The sequence below is a fragment of the Athene noctua genome, chromosome 10 (genome assembly GCF_965140245.1).
Source record: "Athene noctua chromosome 10, bAthNoc1.hap1.1, whole genome shotgun sequence".
NCBI classification, from domain to species: Eukaryota; Metazoa; Chordata; class Aves; order Strigiformes; family Strigidae; genus Athene; species Athene noctua.
Window position 1 is genome coordinate 20229921 of NC_134046.1, and position 21902 is coordinate 20251822.

At 51.9% G+C, this 21902-nt stretch overlaps 3 protein-coding genes across 11 annotated transcripts in view; 2 read left to right on the forward strand and 1 right to left on the reverse strand.

Annotated features, from left to right (window-relative positions):
- IP6K1 (inositol hexakisphosphate kinase 1) overlaps positions 1-18515 on the forward strand; it is a 39081-nt gene extending 20566 nt beyond the window's left edge. For 4 of the 5 annotated variants that reach the window (XM_074914682.1, XM_074914684.1, XM_074914683.1 and 1 more), the window contains 5 exons: positions 8920-9262; positions 11670-11880; positions 12496-12680; positions 14945-15120; positions 16008-18515. In XM_074914682.1, coding sequence (XP_074770783.1) covers positions 9040-9262; positions 11670-11880; positions 12496-12680; positions 14945-15120; positions 16008-16517 — 1305 coding nt within the window. In that variant the 5' untranslated portion in view covers positions 8920-9039 and the 3' untranslated portion in view covers positions 16518-18515. The remainder of the gene's footprint in view (positions 1-8919; positions 9263-11669; positions 11881-12495; positions 12681-14944; positions 15121-16007) is intronic. The other variant, XM_074914686.1, reaches the window with a different exon arrangement.
- Positions 18516-18914: 399 nt separating this feature from the next.
- GMPPB (GDP-mannose pyrophosphorylase B) lies at positions 18915-21294 on the forward strand. Its single transcript, XM_074914000.1, has 8 exons — positions 18915-19096; positions 19174-19254; positions 19335-19383; positions 19897-20198; positions 20276-20354; positions 20454-20581; positions 20767-20949; positions 21106-21294. Exons 1-8 carry the CDS (start codon positions 18968-18970, stop codon positions 21235-21237), a joined length of 1083 nt encoding a protein of 360 aa, XP_074770101.1. The 5' UTR covers positions 18915-18967; the 3' UTR covers positions 21238-21294.
- A 96-nt stretch (positions 21295-21390) lies between these two features.
- Positions 21391-21902, reverse strand: part of RNF123 (ring finger protein 123) — a 51638-nt gene continuing 51126 nt past the window's right edge. For all 5 annotated transcript variants that reach the window (XM_074913997.1, XM_074913995.1, XM_074913996.1 and 2 more), the window contains one exon: positions 21391-21837. In XM_074913997.1, coding sequence (XP_074770098.1) covers positions 21738-21837 — 100 coding nt within the window. In that variant the 3' untranslated portion in view covers positions 21391-21737. The remainder of the gene's footprint in view (positions 21838-21902) is intronic.

Sequence of the window (21902 nt, forward strand, 5' to 3'; positions counted from 1 at the left end):
TCATTAAAGAGACCCTCCACGCAGTTGCAAGCTGCAGCAATAAAGTACCCTACGTGTTCAGTGTAGTAAGTAATCCTGTTCTACAGCAGCCATGAAATAAGAGGTGAGCTGGGAATGCAAACGTTGGCTTTAAGCACAAGGATAACCATCAGCAATTCAGGCACCTTGTGCTGATACAACTGTTTGTGCAGCTGCACAATAGATTGGATATCTGACCTGGGTTGAAAAGTAATCCTTAAAAGAAACAAAACAAAGTGCTGGTTTATTTTTAACTGTGATCAGTTCCCTAATTTGAGTCGTGGTGAGGCTACAGACAGTTGTACCAGCACAGCAGAGTTGAGTGGGAGGGTGCTGTTCATGCTGGTGCAGCTGTCGGAGGATTTCCTGTGTAACCGTGGTCTGAAGAAATAACTGAAGGATGAATTGGAAACTGATTGGGCTCCAGCAGTGCCAAAAGAAATAATATTAGGTTGGTTTTTGGTTTTTTTTTTTAAGTTAGGTGTTTGGATGGAGTTGGTTTCATTGTGGATGATCACAACCAAGACAAACAGTTGTCTCCACCACAGTCTGCCCTGTTTTACTGAACTGGAGAGAACCTGGTGAATGGATAAATTATCAGCATGCATTTTTTCCTTGTGCAGACCAAGCTTTTGATGTATGCTTTTTGACTACCATTTCTCTGAGGGAGCTGGAGGCTTAGCTGTTCACCCAGGTTTTCTTCCTTAATTCGATGTTTTTATACATTCTGGAAGCAGAAACAAATTATGAAGTGCAGGTAGATGGAAATTTTTTGCTTTACTTTTAATTTGAAATAGATCTTATACTTAATTTTTCTGGGTAGGTCTTGGTTTTGTTCTTTTGTTTTTCCCTTGTCTTCTTGGGATAACTTATGAGATAGTGGAGGGCAAAAAGCCAGAAAACACCCCTTCTGTCTCTTTCTTGGCAGCCCACATAATGGTCTGAAAGTGGAGTATACGTGTGCTCTTGCTCTTGAGTCAGGGGAGTTGACTGGTTTTCCTCTTGTAGAATCCTTGCTTGGGCCTCTGTGCTTTGCTTTCTGTGTGTGGCAGGTGTAAGATGCAGCACATCGACTGTTCAGTTCCTGTCAACCACCCTCTCAAGCCTGATTTTATTGCTGCACAAGTACTTTCCTTTTCTGCCATTTTGGTGCTTTTGCTGGAGGTTTCCTCTGGTTCTTACCCAAGCTGAGAGAATCTTGTCCCATCTTCCCACCAGTCTTCCAGGTGTCTGTACTGGCTAGGAGCTGAGGGACACAAGCCTGAGGTGTACAGCCATTTCTGCTTGTTGTGTCTGTGTGGAGGTGTGAGTAGGAGCTCAAGCTCCAGAGGTGTTTGCACACGTGTATGACAACAGCGTCTTCCCAGCTCAGGGGCCAGCTGTACTCTGTGTAGGTGATTAGGCCAAACTGACTTCCTTGGCTCCAACCTTGATACCTGCAAGGACTTCTGGGGCATTTTTAACCAGGAGCAGATGAGGTAAGAATTTAGGAGGTGCCAGTTCTCTTCGCTCTTGTGGTGCAGACCTGAGACTGCCACTCACCTGACTGTTGCAGATTCTGGTCTGTTAGGTGGGGCTGCTCTTCTGACTCTGAGCATCCTCCCCAGTGCAATCTATCTGGCTAAGCTCTGTGCACGTTGCCACAAAATTGCACCTTCCTTTTCTCTGCCAGCAGTGGATTGCTGCGTGGTGTGTTTGGTTCAGCACAGGCATCACCAGCTCTGACTCATTCTCTTAGTGTCAGCAGATGAGCGTGGTGCGTTTACCTGCTCATCTGTCCTGCTTTCTGATGCTGTTGAGGTGGTGGAATTTGGCACCCACAGCTGACATGAAAGTGCAGTGTTCCTGAACATACTCCTCATGCTGAACTCAGCATAGTCATTCCATCGTCTTCCTACTGGGGAGGTGTTTGGGTGGAGTTACCTGGATAATTGTGCAGTCCTTCAGGACTTCCTCAGGGATGTGGCTGTTTATTTAAGCCTCCCTGTTGGGGAGGAGGCCAAGATCTCTGACTGAAGAGCAGGTATGCTTTATTGCTGGCATTGATGAAAACTTGAAACAAAACATTTTTGAGACAGGAGGTGAAATTGTTCCCTCTGCTTATTCAGTCTATAAGTTGAGTTACAAATTCTTTCCAAGTTAGTTTTTGAGTAAAAAATCTTCAATGGAATTGATGTGAATTTTTTTTCTTCTTGCCCCCCTCTATGGATGCAGGGATTGCAGTTTTCTGCTAGTGATCCTGTTGGTGAGCTTTCTGAGGCCCTTCACTAATGTGAATTGACAAAGTGTCTTTTCTTCGTTGGTTGGGTTGATTCCTTATGGTTTGTGACTGAAAATGAGTTCCTTTCTTGGTTTGTGATTGAAAATAAGTTCCTTTCTAACTGTCTCTGTTGAATCTGAGAGCTGTGCTGAATGGCAGTGTTTGCGTTGGAATAGTTTAAAAATAACCTGTATCCAGCGGAGACTTTTTTCCTCTTTGTAAATGAGATGAAGAGAAGCCAGAAATTAGCCCACAGAAAGCTGAGCAATGAGGCCTCACAAGCATTGATCTTCCCTAAGCTCTTCTCTAGAAACCATGTGTCATACTCCCATCTCTCCTGTAAAATGCATAGCTGATATTGGATGACCCTGCTCTCTCCAAAATCTTCTGGGCTGGTACTGATAAAACAGCCTTTTGTTAACGTACATATTCGATCAGGTCTTGCTGCTATGGAAACTCTCGGGCTTGGTCTGAAGCCAGTGCTTCAGAACAGAGAGGGAAGGTGCCCTTTACTACTGGGGCAGGGTATATTTGTGGTGAGGTGCAGCAGGATTCAGCAGCTCAGCTCCCCCTCTCTTGCTCATCCTCCCTGCCTGCTGGAGAGGAAAGAGTGGCGATGGTTGGGCCTTCCTCCATCCTCGCCTTTGCAGTGGCACTGATATTGTGACAAGGACTGGCAGGTCCCCAGGCAGCCTGTGCCCTCCTGCCAATGGGCTGCATTTCTTCAGTGAGGAAGTGGAAACCCAGAGAAAAGAGCAGCAAGGGAATTAAAATCGGCTTATATCATCCCTGTTATGTGCCGTTCTCTCCTGCTCCCCAGCCTGATGTTATCGCAGTAGTGCCAGCTTTTCCAGCATCAGGCCAAACAGGAATACAAGCTGGAAGAGGCCATTTGAGTCCCAGCTTTGGTTACCCTCACTCGCAGACAGCTGCATGACAGATGTTCACAAAGAGTTGCAGAGCACCTGCTCCATATGTTGGTAAACATGACTGACATTCCCTATGCACTGTTGTGTGCTAAGGGTTGGCTTAAAAAAAAAAAAAGCTACCACTGCAGTGTGCCAGCATGAGAAAATGGGTATTGTCTATGCCCTGAGTCTAGATCCCCAGCAAGGGCTTCAGGTACCCTGTTGTTCCTTGAGAGCATGCCATGCTTTATGCATAGATGACAGCAGAAGGCCCTTTGCAATTTCTGCTAATCTGCACTCCAAGAAAAAAGCCTTCTTTAACCCCAGATCTAGGCACTGGTTTTAATCTAGGCATTAAAACTGGCATTCCAGCCAGTTAAAAGTGCATAGCTCAGCCTTTTTCTTCAAAAGGCTCTGAAAAGGCTTAACTTCCGCTCCTTTCTTAGGAAGAGGAGAAGATTCTTGGTCTCACAGGCTACTGGCAAAAGTGCTGAAGCTTTGTGATTAGTACAGCACAATATCTTCCTTCAGATCTCTAGGAAACAGAAACATAGGGTATGCCTAATTTTAGTTTCCATGTGGTCCTTTCTGTAAGTTCAATCAAGCTCTATCTTGAAGTAGATTAGGCTCTTTCCTTGTGCACACTTCAGCAGTTGTTGAGGCAGGAAAAATACTGGTGAAGGAAGCATGCTTTTGTTCAGCTTGTGGTGCAGGGTGGAACAAGTCTATTTGTGACTGTTGTCCTTTCCGTGGCCTTGTTTATTGCATTCCTCCACCAGCCTCACTGCTGGTGTTCTCTTCCTCAGTTGGCTTTCTTCAGCTTTTCCTAAGACTTTTGTTTCGCTTTTGGTGCATACATACGGTTTGTATTCTACTATTTGGCCTCAATCTGAAGACCCACATTTGCCTTGCTGAGGACACTGTGTGTATTTGGAGGTCACAGTTCAAGCATTGGACAAGATGCAGGGGAAGGCTCGGGATTCAGAGTTGTGTGGTCAGGTAGGCTAGGAGAGTGTTTAGCTTCCTGGGTATCAGGCTGGCAAAATGTTTCTGGTTAGGTCCTAAATGTTGCTGCAGGTTCTTGCAGAGTTGTGTTCTCTGCCCAGGTCCCAGGGGTCATCTCTGTTTTCTGTTGACTAGACAGTCATGTCTCAGGCCTGTGGGTCAGCTTTCGTGCTGGGAAGCTGATCTCATAGCGCAGTAGGAGATGCTTTTTTTTTTTTTTTTTTCCTTAGGCTGGGATTTATTCTGTAGAAGCTGGGTCACCTAATCCAGCATGACTAGAAAACACCATGCTTTTCAGCATGGGTGCAAGCTGCTGCTTCTTGCTGCTGCTTCTCTCTGCTCACGAGTCTAGCTCACAAGAAGCAGTCACCAGGTACCCACTGGCCAAATGCTGTAGTCCTCTTGCCTGGTATACTGGTATTTTGTATTCTTGTGTTCTGCTCCTGACTGCTTTGGGGTTGCTAAGGGAAAGTCCAACTTCTCATGACCTTGAGGTCAGTATTTATCCCTTGCCTGTGGCCCATCTCCAGAATCGTCAGTGGCCATCTGCCTTAGCCTTCAGCACCACAGGTCCTGAGGGCTGGCAACAATCCGAGGAACCGCAGCAAGGCGATGCTGGAAAGATGAACATGCAAGCTGCTTACAACGAAGGCATGAATCAACAGTGCTTAATGCAGTCAGCTTTCTCACTGTGTAATACATTACAATTTTAAATGTTTGTTCTTTTTTATTTTGGAAAATAGCTTTACTAGTGAGTCATGAAGCATTGCCAGTGTTCCTGTACAATACAGCTTATAAAGAGTGGGAACATCAGCATCATGGTGCAGTCTGCAGTAATTCTCACACCCTTTGCAGTGCAGCTCTCTGCCCCTACCTCTCAAGTGCATGGTGACCTCTGAGGCTAGTTTTCCTGTCACCTTGAGTTACACCATCAAAGAGGACATCCCTGCTCTTCCCGCTCCCTTGTTGCTGTGCTGGCATCCTGGGATGGCGGTGCTCTGGGGCTGTCAGGAACAGACATGTCCTTGATGCTGGTGGTGGTCTTGTATGACATCGGTAGTCTTCAGCCGGGGTTCAGTAATGTTTAAGAGTACTCTGGGTCTCCAAGAGCACAGCACTATTTGTTTTCGTGGAGGGGCATATTCCCTCCTGGAGGGTAATGTTGATATTGAGGGCAGGGTTTACTCAGGAAGAGCAGAATCACCTTGTGTGTCTTCCTGACTTTTGTTTGGAAATACCTGGTGTGTTACTACAAGAAAGTACAGCTTACTGCTCTTCTTTATGACTATCCTGCTAAAAAGTGTTGGAACAGTAGGTGTGCCATTCAGATTTGGAGCAGATACACTGACAGGCAGGCATCTAGACTTAAATATTGTAAAGCAAATGATTTTCCAGTAGAAGTTTTTTACTGGGGAGGATAATGGAATATGGGATGTGGTGTGTCCTTCTAGTCACCAATAACTCTGCTCCTGAACCTCACCTCCTACCTCTCGTGAGTCTGCCTTGATGGATTGACTGTCTTGATCAGTCTGTTGGAAGGAGGGACGCTAAACTAGCCTGAACATCTTACTGCTGTTTGAGCTATAGTGGTGGTGTTGAAGGATACCAAAGGATCTGCTTGGATGAACTGGTCTCCTTCAAGCTGTTTTGTGGATTGTGCACTGCATTTTACAGTATAATTGGAAGGACTTGTGAGTTTTATAAGCCAGCTAAAATAGTTGAACCCATGCCTTTGTTTAAAAAGGAAGGGTGAGTAATATTTAGGCCTTCAAATAGTTTTCTGCTTTATATTTGTTTGAAACTGCTGGGTTTCTTCTGTCTTTATTTGTGGATAGTGTCCATATTTAGTAATAACCCTTTACTTTGAGTTAGTCTCCTGGAAAACACTAAGCTGTATCTGAGCTATAAAGTGTTTTTTTGCAAGTCCTGTAGATAGCTTCCTCTTTAAAAATGTTGTCTCAATGCTACTTGCCACAAAGTATTTTTTCCTCACATTCACTCATACGTGGAAAAATATTGTCTATATCACAGTTTTCTTTAGAGCACGTGGATGAGTACATGAGTAGTTGTACCTGGGTTCGGGCTCTCTCCCCACCTGGTGCCTGGCTCCTCTTGCATCACGGCCACGGAATATGTTTTTTGTGGCTGTCACTCCTTCCCAGTGTGCCTGCACATCTGAAACTTGTCATGTTAGGTTTTCTTGGGGGTGGTGGGGTACTTGGCAGTGAGCCTGGGCCACTTCTTGATGGCTGCAGCCTGTTTTCATTGCTGCCTTCCCAAGAGCCTTGTGGACAATTGCAGTCACCTCATGGCTCTCTAGGCCATGCATTGGAGAAGGCTTGAGGGACTCCGCAGAGCAGGTGGCTGCTGTCCTCAGAATAATGCAGGTGGCATATGCTTTGTTGTTGCTCACCTTTAGGAAAGAAAGCTTCTGGAAGTAGGTAAAGGGTCCAGATATCTTGCTCTGATGGCCAAAATCTGCCTGTAGCCCATAGGTGATGCACTCCTCACTGCTGGAACAGTCTGTGTGGGCCTTGCAGGGCGGGGGTGTGTCTGTCTGGGTGTTTGTGATTGCCATCTGAAGCGAGTGAAGGTGTGTGAAGCTAATGGGTTGGCTTAGATAATCTCCCTCTGTAAACTATAGATAATAGGACTTCCTTCTGTCACTGGCAAAACATGAGACCCTGAGACGTTTTGTAATTGGCTTTCAGTGAAAACGGGGACTAGTGCCAGACCTGAGCGTCATATCCGTGTCTCCTGAGTATGGCAACTACTGTTATCACACAGATTCTTGTCCCATGAAGTTTAAACTACAGGAAGGTGTGAACTTGTCCCCTACATTGTTTGGAATAACTGAAAGCTCTGCTTTAGTCATTGGCAAAATAAAAGAAACCGAATCCAAGATGAAGCTGCATCAGCAAGGGGAGACTTAAATCTGTAAAGCATTCATCTGAAATCTGTGAAGTGCTGATCTCTTGCAGATGCTGGCACATTGCTTGTTCTTGGCTATTAACTGCCATTAAACCAAACTAAAACATATGACGTAAGTGAGCCTCTGCTGCTGAAATTTCTTCTTGTTGATGAAGCAAATAAGAGGGAGGAGAGAAATCCACAGCATGTTTTTGTCTTTGTCATATGACTTAGGTTCTGAGTGAGTTTAGGAGACAGACTTTGAAGGATACCTTGAAGAGAGTTTGATATGAATTGCTATAGAGAGGAACCATCTGTGTTGTTTTTTGTTGGTTTTTTTTCCTTCTATTCCCCAGCCCCCTCCTTAAAAGCCAGCTAAATAGTCACATTGTTCCCCTTACACTGGCTGTAGTTGTGTGGTCATGTAACCGCAAAAGGAAACGTTTTCCATGGGATCAGTGAGATGATTCAACTCAAATGTACATACACTCGTACTGTCCCAAAATCCAGTGCGAGGGAGCGAGCAGGAATGTGCAGACAGGGAGGGAAGCGTTGCCCTGTTGCGGGGAGCTGTGGGGTTAGACTGGGTTAAACGTGTTATGAAGTGTTGCCCCTCCTTTTGAATCTCTTGGGCTGCATCTCTTCCATGATTGAATTGGAGGGGAGGGAGAAGAGCTCATGTTCACCCAGAACTTCCCTAGCTCGGCAGTGTTGTGTAACTGCAGAGACATCCCGTGGCCAGATGAGGAACAGCTTGAACTGTGTCCCTTGTTCAGGCCTCCAAGATCCCTCGGTTCTTAAATTGTTGCCCTTGGCTGTGGCTGTGCTAAGAAATCGGAAATTTGATGAACTCAGAAACTAGTCGCCATATGGTTCTTGTACCAAAGACTTTGGGTAACTCATCGCTGTGAGGAAATCCTGTGGTGTTTTCCCCAGTAGCCTCAGGAGCAGCTGTGATCTAAGCTGGAAAGGGCAAAGCATCTGGAGAGAATTTGGATGGTTTACTTTTCTATTGTCCTGTGGCTGCGCCAGGCACTCTGCAAATGTTAAAAGAGCATCTGTCTTCTCCAAAGCACTTCTAATCTCATTTGGATTTAGTGATCTCTCTTGCCTATCTCTAGAGATCAGGGAACTGTTGTGCATGTAGGTGCTGTGGAAGCATTAGGAAATAATAGTTGTCCTGAAGGGCTTAGAGTAATAAAGGAGAGAATCCGAGTGGGATCCATTCAGTTACAGCATACGCACAGCAACAGAACGACTGTCTTAAGCCGAGAGTCTTTCATGTCGTAGCTTGAAGAGAAGTGAGTCAGTAAAGGAGGAAACGGTCTTAGAGTAGGAGATGAACAGGAATTATTTAGTTGTTTAGATGTTAAAAATGCAGAGACATAAGGAGTGGAATTGAGATTCTTGAAATGATTGTTCTGCTTATGTCAGTCACTGTTACTGATAGGCAGGTGTGGGCTTGGTTTTAATTGTGCTGTAGTTCACAGTTACTGCTCCATTATCATGTTGTCTTACTGATAAAATGAACTAAAGGGAAGAAATAGTACTTTCTAAAGTTGGGAGGCTCAAAATATATCTCCTCCTTCCCCTGTCAACGCTATTGGAGAAGCTGTAGATGAGACTGCCTCGGAGATAGGGTGTGTTTACCTGCAGGATGAAAGAGGTGGTGAGGAGCATGCTGGAACAAGTGCTATGTAAACAGAGAACAGAAGAGGAACAGTTATGAATACAAATAAATACCAAAGACTTCTCTGAGCCAACAGGGAGTGAATGCAAGTGGTCCTCCATTCACAGGAGTCTCCTTTGCTTTTTCAGATCACTGTAAGGAAGCAGATTGCCAGGATTTCCCCCCTGTGGCTGCCTGACCACTGCTGAGCCCCTCCCAGCCCATGTGGCTCTCCCCATGCTCCAAGAGTGCAACTGGTGCCCAACGCAATGTGTGTTTGTCAAACCATGGAAGTGGGCAAGTATGGCAAGAACGCCACTCGATCCGGAGACCGGGGGGTCCTGCTGGAGCCTTTCATTCACCAGGTGGGCGGCCACAGCAGCATGATGCGCTACGACGACCATACTGTCTGCAAGCCCCTCATTACCAGAGAACAGCGATTCTATGAATCACTGCCCCCAGAAATGAAGGAGTTCACACCTGAGTACAAAGGTGAGGCCTGTCGTCATTTCAGAATGCACTGACATGTGTGAGGAACCTGCCCTCTCCTTTTCTTTCAGCTTTGATCGCTTGCTGTCTTTTGGTGTCATTTTATTTGTTGTTTTTAATTCTCTTTTGCAGGCTAGCAGTTTGGTAGGAGCACTTGGAAAGGAGGGAGCTTTTCTTTGTAGGCATGAGGAGTTTAATGTGCTCCTCTTTCTAGACAAAAAATAAGCAGTGTGACACTTTGTTTGAACTTTAAGGTTATGGATGTGTAACTGAAGTAATCTGACTACCAAGTTATTGTCAATTACAGCTCTGACCTTGAGCGAATGAAGTTAGATCACATACTGAGCATTTGCACATTCCAGTCCCATAATTTATTGCTTCCTCACCCCATCTCCTTTATGGACCCGTATCAGAAAGCTGCTGAAGCAGGAAGCATTGCTTTCCCAGTGCTAAGGTGAAGCCTTGTCCCCAGCTGCTTTGAAGGAATGGAATTTTCCAGTGTCTATATTGGTGTAGGAAGTTTAGCAGCTCATCCGTATCTTTCAGAAGCTCGATACGCTTTCAGCTCTGTGTGTCTGTATTAGGATGGTGACGCTGGCAGGTAGCCTTCTGGGGGACTCTGCGTTCCTGTTGCCTCTGCTGCTTTGTCACTGCCTGGCACTGGGAAGATGGTGCTTCAGGGACAGCTGGGACCACCATCTGTTCACGATCTTGCCATTTGATCTGGTTGCAGCTGAAAGGTCTCGAAGCAGTGTCAGCTTACCTACCTGTGTCTGTGCAGGTCATGAATGAAAAATAGTGTCTCCAAAAGGCTGCTCCTCTTGTTACCCTCAAGCCGCTCTGGGGCCATACAGTGTTCTAGCGACCCATCAGAAATCTCAGCTGAAGCCTCTGTAGTTACTAGAGTCTGTATGATGTCAGGCTTTTCTTGGGAGATGGGTTTAAAACTGATGAAGCTGATAGTCCAGATGTAGACGTGTCTTCTTGAAGTCGGATACTTCCTGGTAGCCTAAAGGCATAGGACGTGCACTTCCACCCCAGTGTGGGATTTCATCTGAGAGCCTTGCGCAGTTTCCTGATAGTGCCGGAAATTGTTCCTGCTGATGTGGGGCAGAGGAATACTGGGGACGATGTTTCCTGTCTGAGCACTCAGATGTTACTTTAAGATTGCCCTTTCACAGAGATATCTTGAGGCGCATGTCCAGGCAGCCAAAGCCCTTGGAGTGGCATTTATGTAGTGACATACTGGAGTCCTGAAATGCTGTGATGTTGTGTTGAGCTGCCTGAGCCTTGTTAGCATTGTTAGTGCAGATAAGGAAAAATGAAGGACGGTAACATGATGGCCTGCATCAACTGAGCAGTGCAAGGTTTCCTCACGTTTGTGATCAATCATTTGATTTGGTGCATCTGGCTTCTGATCCTCCTGGCAGCTATATATATGAATCAAATGATTCATCAGAAACATGAGGAAACCTTGCGGTGTTCAGTTGATGATCAGTACTGGTGACAAACCAATGAAAGATTTTTGTCCTTGCAAGTTAGGAGTTGAGCTGATAACCTCATTTTCAGGGCTGAGGGAGTCACAGAGTTGAAGATGTCAGCCTTAACTAGAAGTGTCAGCTGTCCTGCTCTGTGGCTGGCCAGCTAGATATATTCAGAGTCTGTGCTGTGAAAGATCTGTACCTTCCCTTGGACTATGGTGCTTTACAGGAGCCTTCAGAAGGTAAAACTGGACAGGACACAAATGGTCCTGCTTTCTGCACCTGGCTGAGGTAGTTCTGCTCCCAGGGCCCCCTGGTTTTATTGCTAGGAAGCCCCGGGACATTACAGATCTCTTTTGTGAGACTGGTTGAGTTGTGCTAAGAGTGTCAGGTGTTGCCTCAGCCTCAGAGCTGTCTACTTCATAGCTCACGTGCTGGAGAGCTCCTCTGGCAGAGAAAGCACACTCCTCCTTGGCCAGTGATGTCCTTGTCGGCAGCGGGAATGCTTCTGCAGGACATAGATACTTACCCAGATGAGCTAGATATGTATTTTTGTATACTTTGCCCCCCTCATCAGCTTGGTAGGCCATGCTTGACTTTCTCCATTTGCTGCAGGACTGACTGGAAGGAAATAATCACTCCCCTCAGCCTACCAGCTGCACTTTTGTCCTTAATTTCCTGTGGGTGGCAGAGCTTCCCCCGCTGCTTCTGGCTGTTTGCTCAGGTAGTGACACAGAGCACTGTTTGGGGGATTTCTTCTCTGTGCTGTGCTAACAGTTGGGTTCTTGTACTCTTAAACCTCCTTTCATTGCTCTGGATTTGCTTTGTTGCTCTGAGCTATGTTTTCCTCTCCCCAGTTGAACATTTGGGTGCTCGTGGCTGTGTATTCCCTCCCCTGGGAAACAGCTGACATGTCGTTTCTCTGGCAGGTGTGGTGTCTGTCTGTTTTGAGGGAGACAGCGATGGCTACATTAACCTGGTGGCCTATCCCTACGTGGAGAATGAGGCTCTGGAGCAGGATGACATGCCAGAGAGGGACCAGCCACGACGCAAGCACTCGCGTCGGAGCCTTCACAGATCAAGCAGCGGCACTGAGCACAAGGAGGAAAAACCTGGCCTGGCCAGTGACAGCACTGAGAGGTAAAGCTCTGAGGGCTGGTGGCATGATGAATGGGAAATCTCTCTTCCCCTTTAAGCTCTGGTGCTCCTTTTGCTGAGGGAATTTTGCACTTCCACGGAGTGGCCAGGCTGTCTCGCACTTACTAGCCCGGCACACTGTGGCACTGTAAACTGTGTCAGAAATTCTACTGTGTTCAGGATGAACTCATCCATGCGAAGTGCTTCTCACAGACGATAACCCTTGGCAGCTTATTGGATGTGGAACGAAAGCATGTGGAACAGATTCGAACACTCTTCAGTCCACCTGGTTATTAATCCAGGTGTTTCTTCCAAGGGTGCTTTGAACACGGGTCTCTGCCTCCTCATGCCAGCCAGAGCTCCCGGAGAAACAACTGTTCCTGTTTACTCTGTCAATTACCATACAACCCAGCAGAGATGTCAGATAGACCAGATCCTTGAGCGTGGGTCCGTAGCCCAGCGTATTAGCGAGGATTTGCTGTTAAGGTTTGTATTGTGTGAAGTGTGCAGCAGGGGAAGGAGCAGGAGATAGTTGTGTGCAAGGGGAGGATGTGACTTCGTAAGTATCTGGAGAATGCGTGGATTCTAACAGGCACATTTGTTCTGTCTTTATAACAGCAGCATCCAGGAAACGAAGAGTCCCAGGGTGGACTTGCACATCCATTCAGATGTTCCATTTCAGATGTTGGATGGGAACAGTGGTCTGAGCTCTGAAAAGATCAGCTATAACCCCTGGAGCCTGCGCTGTCATAAGCAGCAGCTGAGCCGCATGCGGTCGGAGTCCAAGGACCGAAAACTCTACAGTATCCTTTGGGAAGCAGAACCCTGTGTGTCAGGTTGCTGCTGCTGCCCAGGCCTCACCCGTCTGTGCCTGAGGCAGCTTAGGCCTGCATTTCCTTTTGGCTTTCTATCCTTCACACAACCAAAGCTGTATTACATGTTTCTTTTTACTGATCTTTCCAGCTTCCCATGCAGTGACACCAATGTTTGACACACAGGAGTCGTGTTTCTGACTAGATCCCACGTTTTCTTTCTTCTCTGGGCCTTCTGTCCGTTGGCTTGTGTTTTGAACAGTATTTTTTCATGTCAGGCTTTGCCTGGCAGCAGATGCACCTGCCCAGTAGTCCCTTGGAAGGGAGCTGTGTTTGTCCTTGTCACCTTTCTTGAGCCTCCTCCAGTTCTACTATATCCTTCTGGAGACAGTGACCAGAACTGCACAAAATATGGAAGATGCAGGTGAACCAGAGATTTCCACTGGTGTTTAATGCTGTTGTCTCTCCTCTCCCTCCTAATTCCTAACATACTCTCTTGTTCTAGATGCTGTTTTGTTACCCCAAGATCCCATTCCTGACTGGTAATAGTTGTCTCAAAACACATTGCTTTATACATTAAGAATCTTTTTCTCCTTATGTTTATCATCTTGCCTGTAAACTTTAGTGAATTTTGCCTGCCTGTTTAACGGCCAAGTCAGTCTCATAAGATCCTTGTGGAGTTTTTCACAACTGTTCCTCATTTTTGCAACCTTGAGTAACTTAGTACTTTGAGCAAATTTGTCATCTCCGTGTTCACTTCTCTGAATCACTTTTTGAACAGCATGGCTCTGCACATGAAGAACCTGCTGGCAACTGGCTGTAAGACCAGGCAGGCGCTGTTTGTTCCCCAGATCTCTGTAAATAAGCGTTGTGGTAGCCCCTGGTATTAAGGCAGTGTTGAATGAGTTGCACATCTCTTTATTTTCTGTTCGACATGCAATCTCTTCTCTTGGCACTTCAGTTGAGAACTCTCTGAACTCTGAAAGAGAGTTTTGTCTTGGGAATCCCCTAAGCTCTTTCCCAGCAAACAAGCAAAATATTAATCTTATTTCTCTTTTTAGGGGGGTCTCTTCACACACCCCCACCTCACCCCCCTCCCCTGTAGCTCCTTTCATACTTTTGTCTTTAAACTCTTGAAGCGGTCTGACTGGCTTCTTCATATGGCTGAAGATGGATTTGTTATTTTCTGTGGAAGTGACTCCTCATGCTTTTGTCTTGATCTTGCCAGCTTGTGGGGTTTTTTGTTTCACCTGATGGAGCTGTTTTCCTCACATAGAAACAAACTTACTTTTAATAGCTATATTCTTCACCATTCTAACTGTGTGGGCTTCCTTTTTCTATTCTCAAATGGGTGCTTTGAGCTTCCAGCATTTATTTTTAAATAGCCTGAATTGCTTGCAGAGAAGTAATTCTCTTTGGCTGTCCTACACTTTTTAATCACACTTCCTTATTTTTATGAAGTTCCTCTTTCAAAATCAAACATAGCTGATTTTTTTTTTTTTTTTCTAAATGTTGAACTTCCTTGTAGGTTCAATCTAGCTGTGCTCTGATTGCCATTTCAGTGTAACATGGTCAACCATGCCCTGCAGGGCAGCTTAGGGCAAACTTCAGGGTTGGTTTTTCCTGCTTGGGACAAGCTGCTGCACTGATTGTTTCAGGTTTGTTCTCGGCGCTGTGCTCAGATGGAGGGTTTGACCATTGTGCATGCTGCTAATTGGAGGTTCCCCTTACTGCTCCGTTTCCTGCCTTTGTAGCCTCCCCGGTTTCCCCCTGTGTGTCAGGCAGTGTTGCTGTTCAGCCCAATAGCAACAGCACTGTGCTGTCACTTGAGCCTTGAGTTTTTGGTCCGTGGGGATTGTATTGTTTGTCCATATGGTTAAATGGGTAATTTGATTAGACTTCAAGCTCTCCTTTAATGCATCAGCAGTTCTTACTGGCATACTGTGTCTTTCCTGACACTGGCATTTTGCTCTTCGGTTCCCTCCTGCTGAGTTTCCAGTACGTCTGCATGTGATCTCCTTGCTTACCGTTGGCTGTTCCACTTTCCAGGCTCATTTCTTCTACCAGCTGTCAAAGCCTGGGAGCCACTTTTGGGGTTTTGTCCTTTTTCTTCACCTCCCCAACAGTTCGTTCTGTCTGTTCTTTGGTTGCTGTTTGTTGCCTGACCCTATCTTATGCTGGCCCAAGTCCCTGCCTGTGGTGGCCATGGGGAGTGGTGTCTCTGCCAGCTGAGCTCTCCTTGACGCCTCTCCCAGAGTTCCTTTTGCTGGAGAATGTGGTGCATCACTTCAAGCTTCCCTGCGTGCTTGATCTGAAGATGGGGACCAGGCAGCACGGAGACGATGCGTCTGAGGAGAAGGCTGCTCGGCAGATGAAGAAGTGTGAACAGAGCACTTCTGCCACCCTGGGCGTGCGTGTGTGTGGGATGCAGGTAGGGATCCCAAAGTGCAAGTGCTGCCCGTTCCTTTCCGCAGCCCCATGAGACCTCCCAGTTAGTGTTTTCTTCTGAGCACTGAGTTACAGTCTCCCACTTCAGGTGGGTACACCAGAGTTCATGGTACGTGGTTTTTGACTTCATTTCTAAGCCTAGAGCAAAGGAACCTGCTTCTCCTGAGATGGCCTGCTTTATCTGAGCTGTTTTGTTCACAGATAACTAGGGGATTTTCTAATAACCTTGTTTTTGTGGGGTAGGGTTCAGCTGGAGTCATGGTGCCCAGAGAGGGAGGTGTCCCTCTGTCCCAGCATCAGCTGACATTTGCTTCTGGTACGGTATTGAGAGTCAGAAAGTTGCTCTCCTCTTGTGGCTAGGCCTTGCACCCAAGGATTTGCTGCTGGTGCTGTTGGGCAATAGTTGTTCCTTTTTTTTTCTACCCATGGAAGGATCTTGTAATCCAGATCTCTGCCCACAGCCTCTGAAGCAATGAGGGCTCCTTACTAATCACATGCCACATAATAACAACAGTACGTGCCAGCAGCTCCCGCTGCTGGAGGGTTGTCTGAGTTGCTGTAAGACGTTGCTTTTCAAGCCTCGGGGTCTGTTGTGCCATACCTCTTGGGGATGCTCGGACTGATGAGCCACCTTTTCGGTGTCCTGGGAGAGAACCAGTGCTTGGGCACCCTGCCTGTGCCTGTGGGATGCACCCACGAGCTGCTCTGGGATTTGGGGAGCAGGCAGAGCTGTTTTTCTTGCTCCCTCCTGGGTGTGGTGGGGTCAGAATGAGTTCCCTCTGCCCTGTCAGGGCAGGTCAGCTCCAGGGGCTCTGTGCCTGTCCTTCACCTGTTGCTCCCACTTGATGTGCGTTTCCTTTGGTGTTCTAGGTCTATCAGCTGGACACAGGGCATTACTTATGCAGGAATAAATACTATGGACGCGGTCTTTCCATCGAGGGCTTCCGCAATGCCCTCTACCAGTATCTCCACAACGGCATTGAGCTGCGCAAGGACCTCTTTGAGCCTGTCCTCGCCAAACTGCGGAGCCTGAAGGCGGTTTTGGAGAGACAGGCCTCCTACCGCTTCTACTCCAGCTCCCTTCTCATCATTTACGATGGGAAGGACAGCAGGGCGGGGATGTTTGTGGAGCGCCGGGCGGAGACACGCCTGAAGCGGGTGGACAGCGCTCTCCCGGAGAGCCTTCAGGATGGCGGCGGCACGGAGCCTGGCTGCTCGGCCCAGCCCAAGGTGGACGTGCGTATGATTGACTTTGCTCACAGCACCTTCAAGGGCTTCCGCGATGACCCCACTGTGCATGACGGACCCGACATGGGTTACGTATTCGGGCTGGAAAGCCTCATCAACATCATGGAACAGATGCGTGAGGAAAACCAGTAGCCCTGGGCTACAGCCTCTTATTCTTGTCCTGGTGGCAGGAGCAGACAAGACCACCTACTACCACAGGAAAAAAGCGGACAACTTTGGTTTTAAACAATTGTATTGCTCCATTGTTTTTAAATGTACTTGGATAGAAGAGCTGAGGGGAGGCAGGATGGAAGAGCTCCTCATGCCAACCAGATGGTTCTGACCGCGCTAGCTCTGCCTTCTGGAGGAGGCTCCCTCGATGCCTGCTAGGGGTTGGGTGTCCCGGTTCTTTGCTCATCGCGTGTGCGTTCTGGAGGGAGGACCTGGTTGTAGGGAAGAGCAAGCAGGAGAGCTCGGGGCTCTTTGGAGGGGGCTAGGGCTGTGGCGTGAGGAGCCCGTCTGCCTCAGGAGCCCCCGGGAGAGCCTTCCCTTTGAAATTCTCCTGAGTTATTTGGAAAGGGTGCTCGACCAGTCGGTAGGCTCTGTGGCGCTGATGGTGAGCAGCACAGCTGCTGGTCCCTGCGTTTGGCGTCGCTAGCTCTGCCCCAGGTATTGCCAACGGGGCTTTGCTTTTGATGCTGCCTTTTTCTGCTGTTTGGGCACTGTGAATAACCAACCCAAACACAGAAATAACATGACCAAATGCAATCCCTGGCAGAGCTGTGCCCAGGAGGGAACACCACACCCCTGGAGTTGTGCTCAGGCCTGGGGCCTGCTCCCCACCTGAGGGGGTGGCCTGGGCAGGCACGGGGATCTGCAAGAGTAACTCAGCCCTGGACCACTGACCAAGCAAGAACTCAGCTCATGGGCTAGCAATAGTATCTGTAGCAGTTAATGTGACCCCGGCTCTGCAGCGGGGCCTTTTGGACCATTTCAACCCTTCCCCTCACGTCATGTTGGTCCCACAGGTTGCAGGTGAGCGTGTCCCTCCAGCCCAGGGCTGCCCTCTTCCCCCCGCTGGGCCTCGGCCCCCCAGCCCACACTCCTCCGGCGGGTCCGGGCACAGGGGTGGTGGAAGGAGAGGCAGGGGTTAGGGCTGATCACCCCCCTTCTCCTCCCTGGGCTTTGCAGGGGCGGGGGGATCTGGCCGAGCAGGGAGTGCCACTGCCTGACTGTTCAACTTCGCTTCACGGAGTCCATCTTTCCTGAAATAAATGACCAGTTTGTGGGTGAAAGAGCCAGCCAGGCCCTGCTCTGCTGCCCGCACTCCTTCCCTGAGCCTGTGCTTTACCGGTGGCTTCCCTTGATGAGGGCATTAATGTTTGATACCGTGGCCTGGTGGTACCGGACCGTACCCCCTCTGCATCACCCTGTGTTTCTGTGGTGGGACCCCCGGTTGCTCCCTCCCCTGTGTCACTGCCTTGTTCCATGGCATCACCCTTGCCCTGGCTGCCTGAGAAACTGCCTGGGTACCTGCAAGGCCAGGGTCGGGCTAGTTCGTTTTTTGTTTTGGCTCTTCTTTTTTTTTTTTTAATTTTTATTTTTACTTCAGGAAAGCTTGTTTGGGGAATTCTCGCATGTAGCATGTGTGCCGACTCTGTGTGTGCACGGTCTGCTTGGAAAGTGTTCGTGCTCGGCTAGCGGCCGGCCGAGGGGTGTGGAGGGGGCTGGGGCAGTGCCAGCTTTGTCCTGAACCGCGCTCAGAAGCTCGCCCGAGCCCCCCGCTTCCCCCCACCGGCTCTCTGGCCAGGAGCTCTGTCAAAGCCCGGCGCCGGGCTCACGTGTTCGGAGGGAGCCCCAGGTACCGACCGGGAGCAGCCGCGGCACAGCCCGCTCTGGGCCTGGCCTTGGCCGGGCGGGCGCAGCGCAGGGCCCTTCCCCGGGGAGCGCTGCGGCCCCCCCAGCGCCGCCTCCCGCTCTTCCTCGCCGGGCCGGGGCCGGGGCTCCCCGGGAGCCGGCTCTCCCCTGCCCTTCGGCCCACCGCGGCGGGACTCCACAGCTTGTACATAGCCTTGGCCCCCGTTTGTTTTTACATGAATAATCACCTTGTTTGTGCTTCACAGAGAACCAAAAACCATTAAAGGATCTGTTTTTGTCCGTGGTGTGCCGTGCCTGCCTCTGCGCCCGGGGACGGGGCTGGGGGGGGCTGGGGCAGGATCTGAACGCGGGTGGCGTCTGCTGCGGTACAGCCCTGCCCGGTGCTGCGGTACAGCCCTGCCCCGTGCTGCGGTGCTCCGGTACAGCCCTGCCCCTTCCCTCATCACGGCCGCCCCGGGGCTTGCGTTTTCCGGAGAAACCGGCCGCGGGTGTCGGTGCCGCGGGGGCAGCGGCGGGCGGTAGGACCCGGGGCGGGCGGCGGGCCGCGGAGGGGGCGTGGCGGAGCCGGGTGTGGGCGTGGCGGCGGGATGCGGAGGGGGCGTGGCGGAGCCGGGTGTGGGCGTGGCGTCGGGGCGCGGAGGGGGCGTGGCGGAGCCGGGTGTGGGCGTGGCGGCGGTGACGCGGAAGGCGCGCGCGGCGCTGACGTGTCGCGGCGCGGCGGGGGGATGCGGGCGCTGATCCTGGTGGGCGGCTTCGGGACGCGGCTGCGGCCGCTGACCCTGAGCCGGCCGAAGCCGCTGGTGGAGTTCTGCAACAAGGCGCTGCTGCTGCACCAGCTGGAGGCCCTGCGGCAGGTGGGGGGCGGCGGGGGGGGCGGTGCTGGGCATCCCCGCACCCCCCCCCCGCCGCCGGCTGACCCGCGCTCCCGCAGGCCGGCGTCAGCCATGTGGTGCTGGCGGTGAGCTACATGTCGGAGGCGCTGGGGGCTGCCATGCGGGAGCAGGAGCAGCGGGTAAGGGCCGCGTCCCCCTGTCGCCCCCCGCACCCCACCCCGCCCGCCTCCCACACCCGCCGCTCACCCTGTGCCCGCAGCTCGGCATCCGCATCTCCCTGTCCCACGAGAAGGAGCCGCTGGGCACAGGTAGGGTGTGGGCAGGACGGAGGGGGACCGGGGGCAGAGGGGCGGGCTGCGGGGGGAGGTTGACGCGTGGGGTAGGGATGGGGACACGCGGGAGGCCACCACCGTGGCCAGCAGCGTGGGTATGGGCAAGGCTGGGGGACACCGTGGGCAGAAGGGTGGGCGTGGGTAGGGCTGAGGGGACATGTGGGGGACATGGGTAGAGCTGGGGGACATGGGGGGCACGAGGGAGGCCACCGCCATGACCAACAGTGTGGATATGGACAGGGCTGAGGGACACTGTGGGCAGCGGGGTGGGCGTGGGTAGGGCTGGGGGCCACAGGATCAGTACACCAGGGTGGGTGGGATGAGGAGCCAGGGACATCAGGACAGGCACAGGAAGGAGCGGGGACAGCAGGGCTGGGTGAGGGCCGGGGGGGGGCAGCAGCAGGGGCGCTGGGACGGGCACAGGTGGGGCCGGGAGGACCCCGGCACTGGGCTTACCCCGTCCCTGCGGCGTCACTCACGGCCGGGCAGCGGGGCCGCTGGCACTGGCGCGGGACCTGCTGGCCGAGGGCGGGGAGCCCTTCTTTGTCCTCAACAGCGACGTGATCTGCGAGTTCCCCTTCGCGGCGCTGGCCCATTTCCACCGGCAGCACGGCGGTGAGGGCTCGCTGGTGGTGACCCGCGTGGAGGAGCCAGCCAAGTACGGCGTGGTGGTGAGTGAGGCTGACACCGGCCGCATCTGCCGCTTCGTGGAGAAGCCGCGTGTCTTCGTGTCCAACAAGATCAACGCCGGGCTCTACATCTTCAACCCCGGCATCCTGCAACGCATCCAGGTACTGGCCGGGGGGCCGGGCTGGGCCGGGCTGGGGGGCTGGGCCCCCTGCTTCAGCCCCGTGCCCCATCTCCGCAGCTGCGCCCCACCTCCATCGAGAAGGAGATCTTCCCGGCCATGGCGCAGGAGGGGCAGCTCTACGCCATGGAGCTGCAGGGTAAGGCCCTGCCCACGGTGCAGGCAGCATGGCGGGGGGGGTCTTGCCTGCACTGCCACCCCCGTGCTGGGGGCTGTCACCGCGGCTCTGTCCCCACAGGCTTCTGGATGGACATCGGGCAGCCGAAGGACTTCCTTACGGGCATGTGCATGTACCTGCAGGCGCTGCGGGCTCAGCACCCCGAGAAGCTGCACTCGGGGCCCGGTGTCGTAGGGAACGTGCTGGTGGTAAGTGCCATCCCCCAGCACGCCGGCCCCAGGCACGTGTCACGGGCTCTCCACGTCCTCCCACTGCTGTCCTCGCTGCTGTCCTCGAGCTGTGCCCTCCTGTCCCCGCACTGGCCGAGCGGCATGGGCCGTGCCGAGAGCTCTGGCTGCCCTCCTGGCCCCGGCGCAGCCCCTCTTCCTTCCAGGACCCCAGCGCCAAGATTGGGGCAAACTGCGTCATTGGCCCCAACGTGACAATCGGGGCCGGTGTGGTGGTGGAGGACGGGGTGCGCATCAAACGCTGCACTGTGCTGAAGGGGGCCCGCATCCGCTCCCACTCCTGGCTGGAGTCCTGCATCGTGGGCTGGAGCTGCTCCGTGGGGCAGTGGGTGAGGACGTGGGTGCCTCTGCGGGGCATCAGGGCTCAGCTCTTGCCCTCCCGCCTCCTCGGGCTGTGGCCGGAGGGATGCGCCGGTGCCTGCAGGCAGGAGCGCGGCACTGAGCCCTGAGCCGGGGCATGTGCTGACAGGGCCTCTCTGGGGCAGGTGCGCATGGAGAACGTGACAGTGCTGGGCGAGGATGTCATCGTCAACGACGAGCTCTACCTCAATGGGGCCAACGTGCTGCCACACAAGTCCATCGCCGAGTCTGTGCCAGAGCCACGGATCATCATGTAGCAGCCCCTGGTGGGCCCTGCACTCCCGGCTCTCTTGGATTAAATATTTATATTTACATCCACTGCTGAGTGTCATCTGAGCATGGCCTGAGCACTGGGTCACTCACCAGGGCTGGCCTGGCTTCCCCTCCCCATGTCTCAGGGCACCACATAAGGAAGAATAATTTAATGCTGCATTTCATGAAGTCAGCCCCCAGCCAGGGGCAAGTTAACAGCCCGAACGCCCAGCCCGGCCCCCCCTGCCCCGGCCCCAGGGCTGCTGCGGAGCCAAAGCCTCGGGCGCCCCTCCCTGAGAACAGCCCGTGGGGCAGAGGCTGCTGCGGCCCAGGCGCTGGGCGAGGGGGATGCTGGCCCCGAAGCCTGGCATCGGGCCTCTCCCTCCCTGCAGCCCCCCTGCCCTGCGCTGGGTCCTGGCCCTGCGGACAAGGGCCCCGTGGCCCCGGGCAGCGTGGGGGGGGGCCGGCCCCTCAGCTGGGGGAGCCCGTGGCGTGGGGCTGGACGCTACGAGCTGGCTGGCTTGGTGAAGTCGTCCACCCCCGTGATGGTGGCCTTGCAGAAGAAGCAGTCCTTGTTGTTCATCAGGTGCTGGTTGATGCAGGCTCTGGGACAGAGGAGGAAAGAGCATGAGCTCCCCCTGCATGGCACGGGGGGGCCAGGGGCAGGCAG

Coding starts and splice junctions, on each gene's coding strand:
- GMPPB (XM_074914000.1), top strand. CDS start 18,968: ATGCGGGCGCTGATCCTGGTGGGCGGCTTCGGGACGCGGCTGCGGCCG. Junction 19,255..19,334: donor TGCGGGAGCAGGAGCAGCGG/GTAAGGGCCGCG, acceptor CTGTGCCCGCAG/CTCGGCATCCGCATCTCCCT. Junction 20,199..20,275: donor GCATCCTGCAACGCATCCAG/GTACTGGCCGGG, acceptor CCATCTCCGCAG/CTGCGCCCCACCTCCATCGA.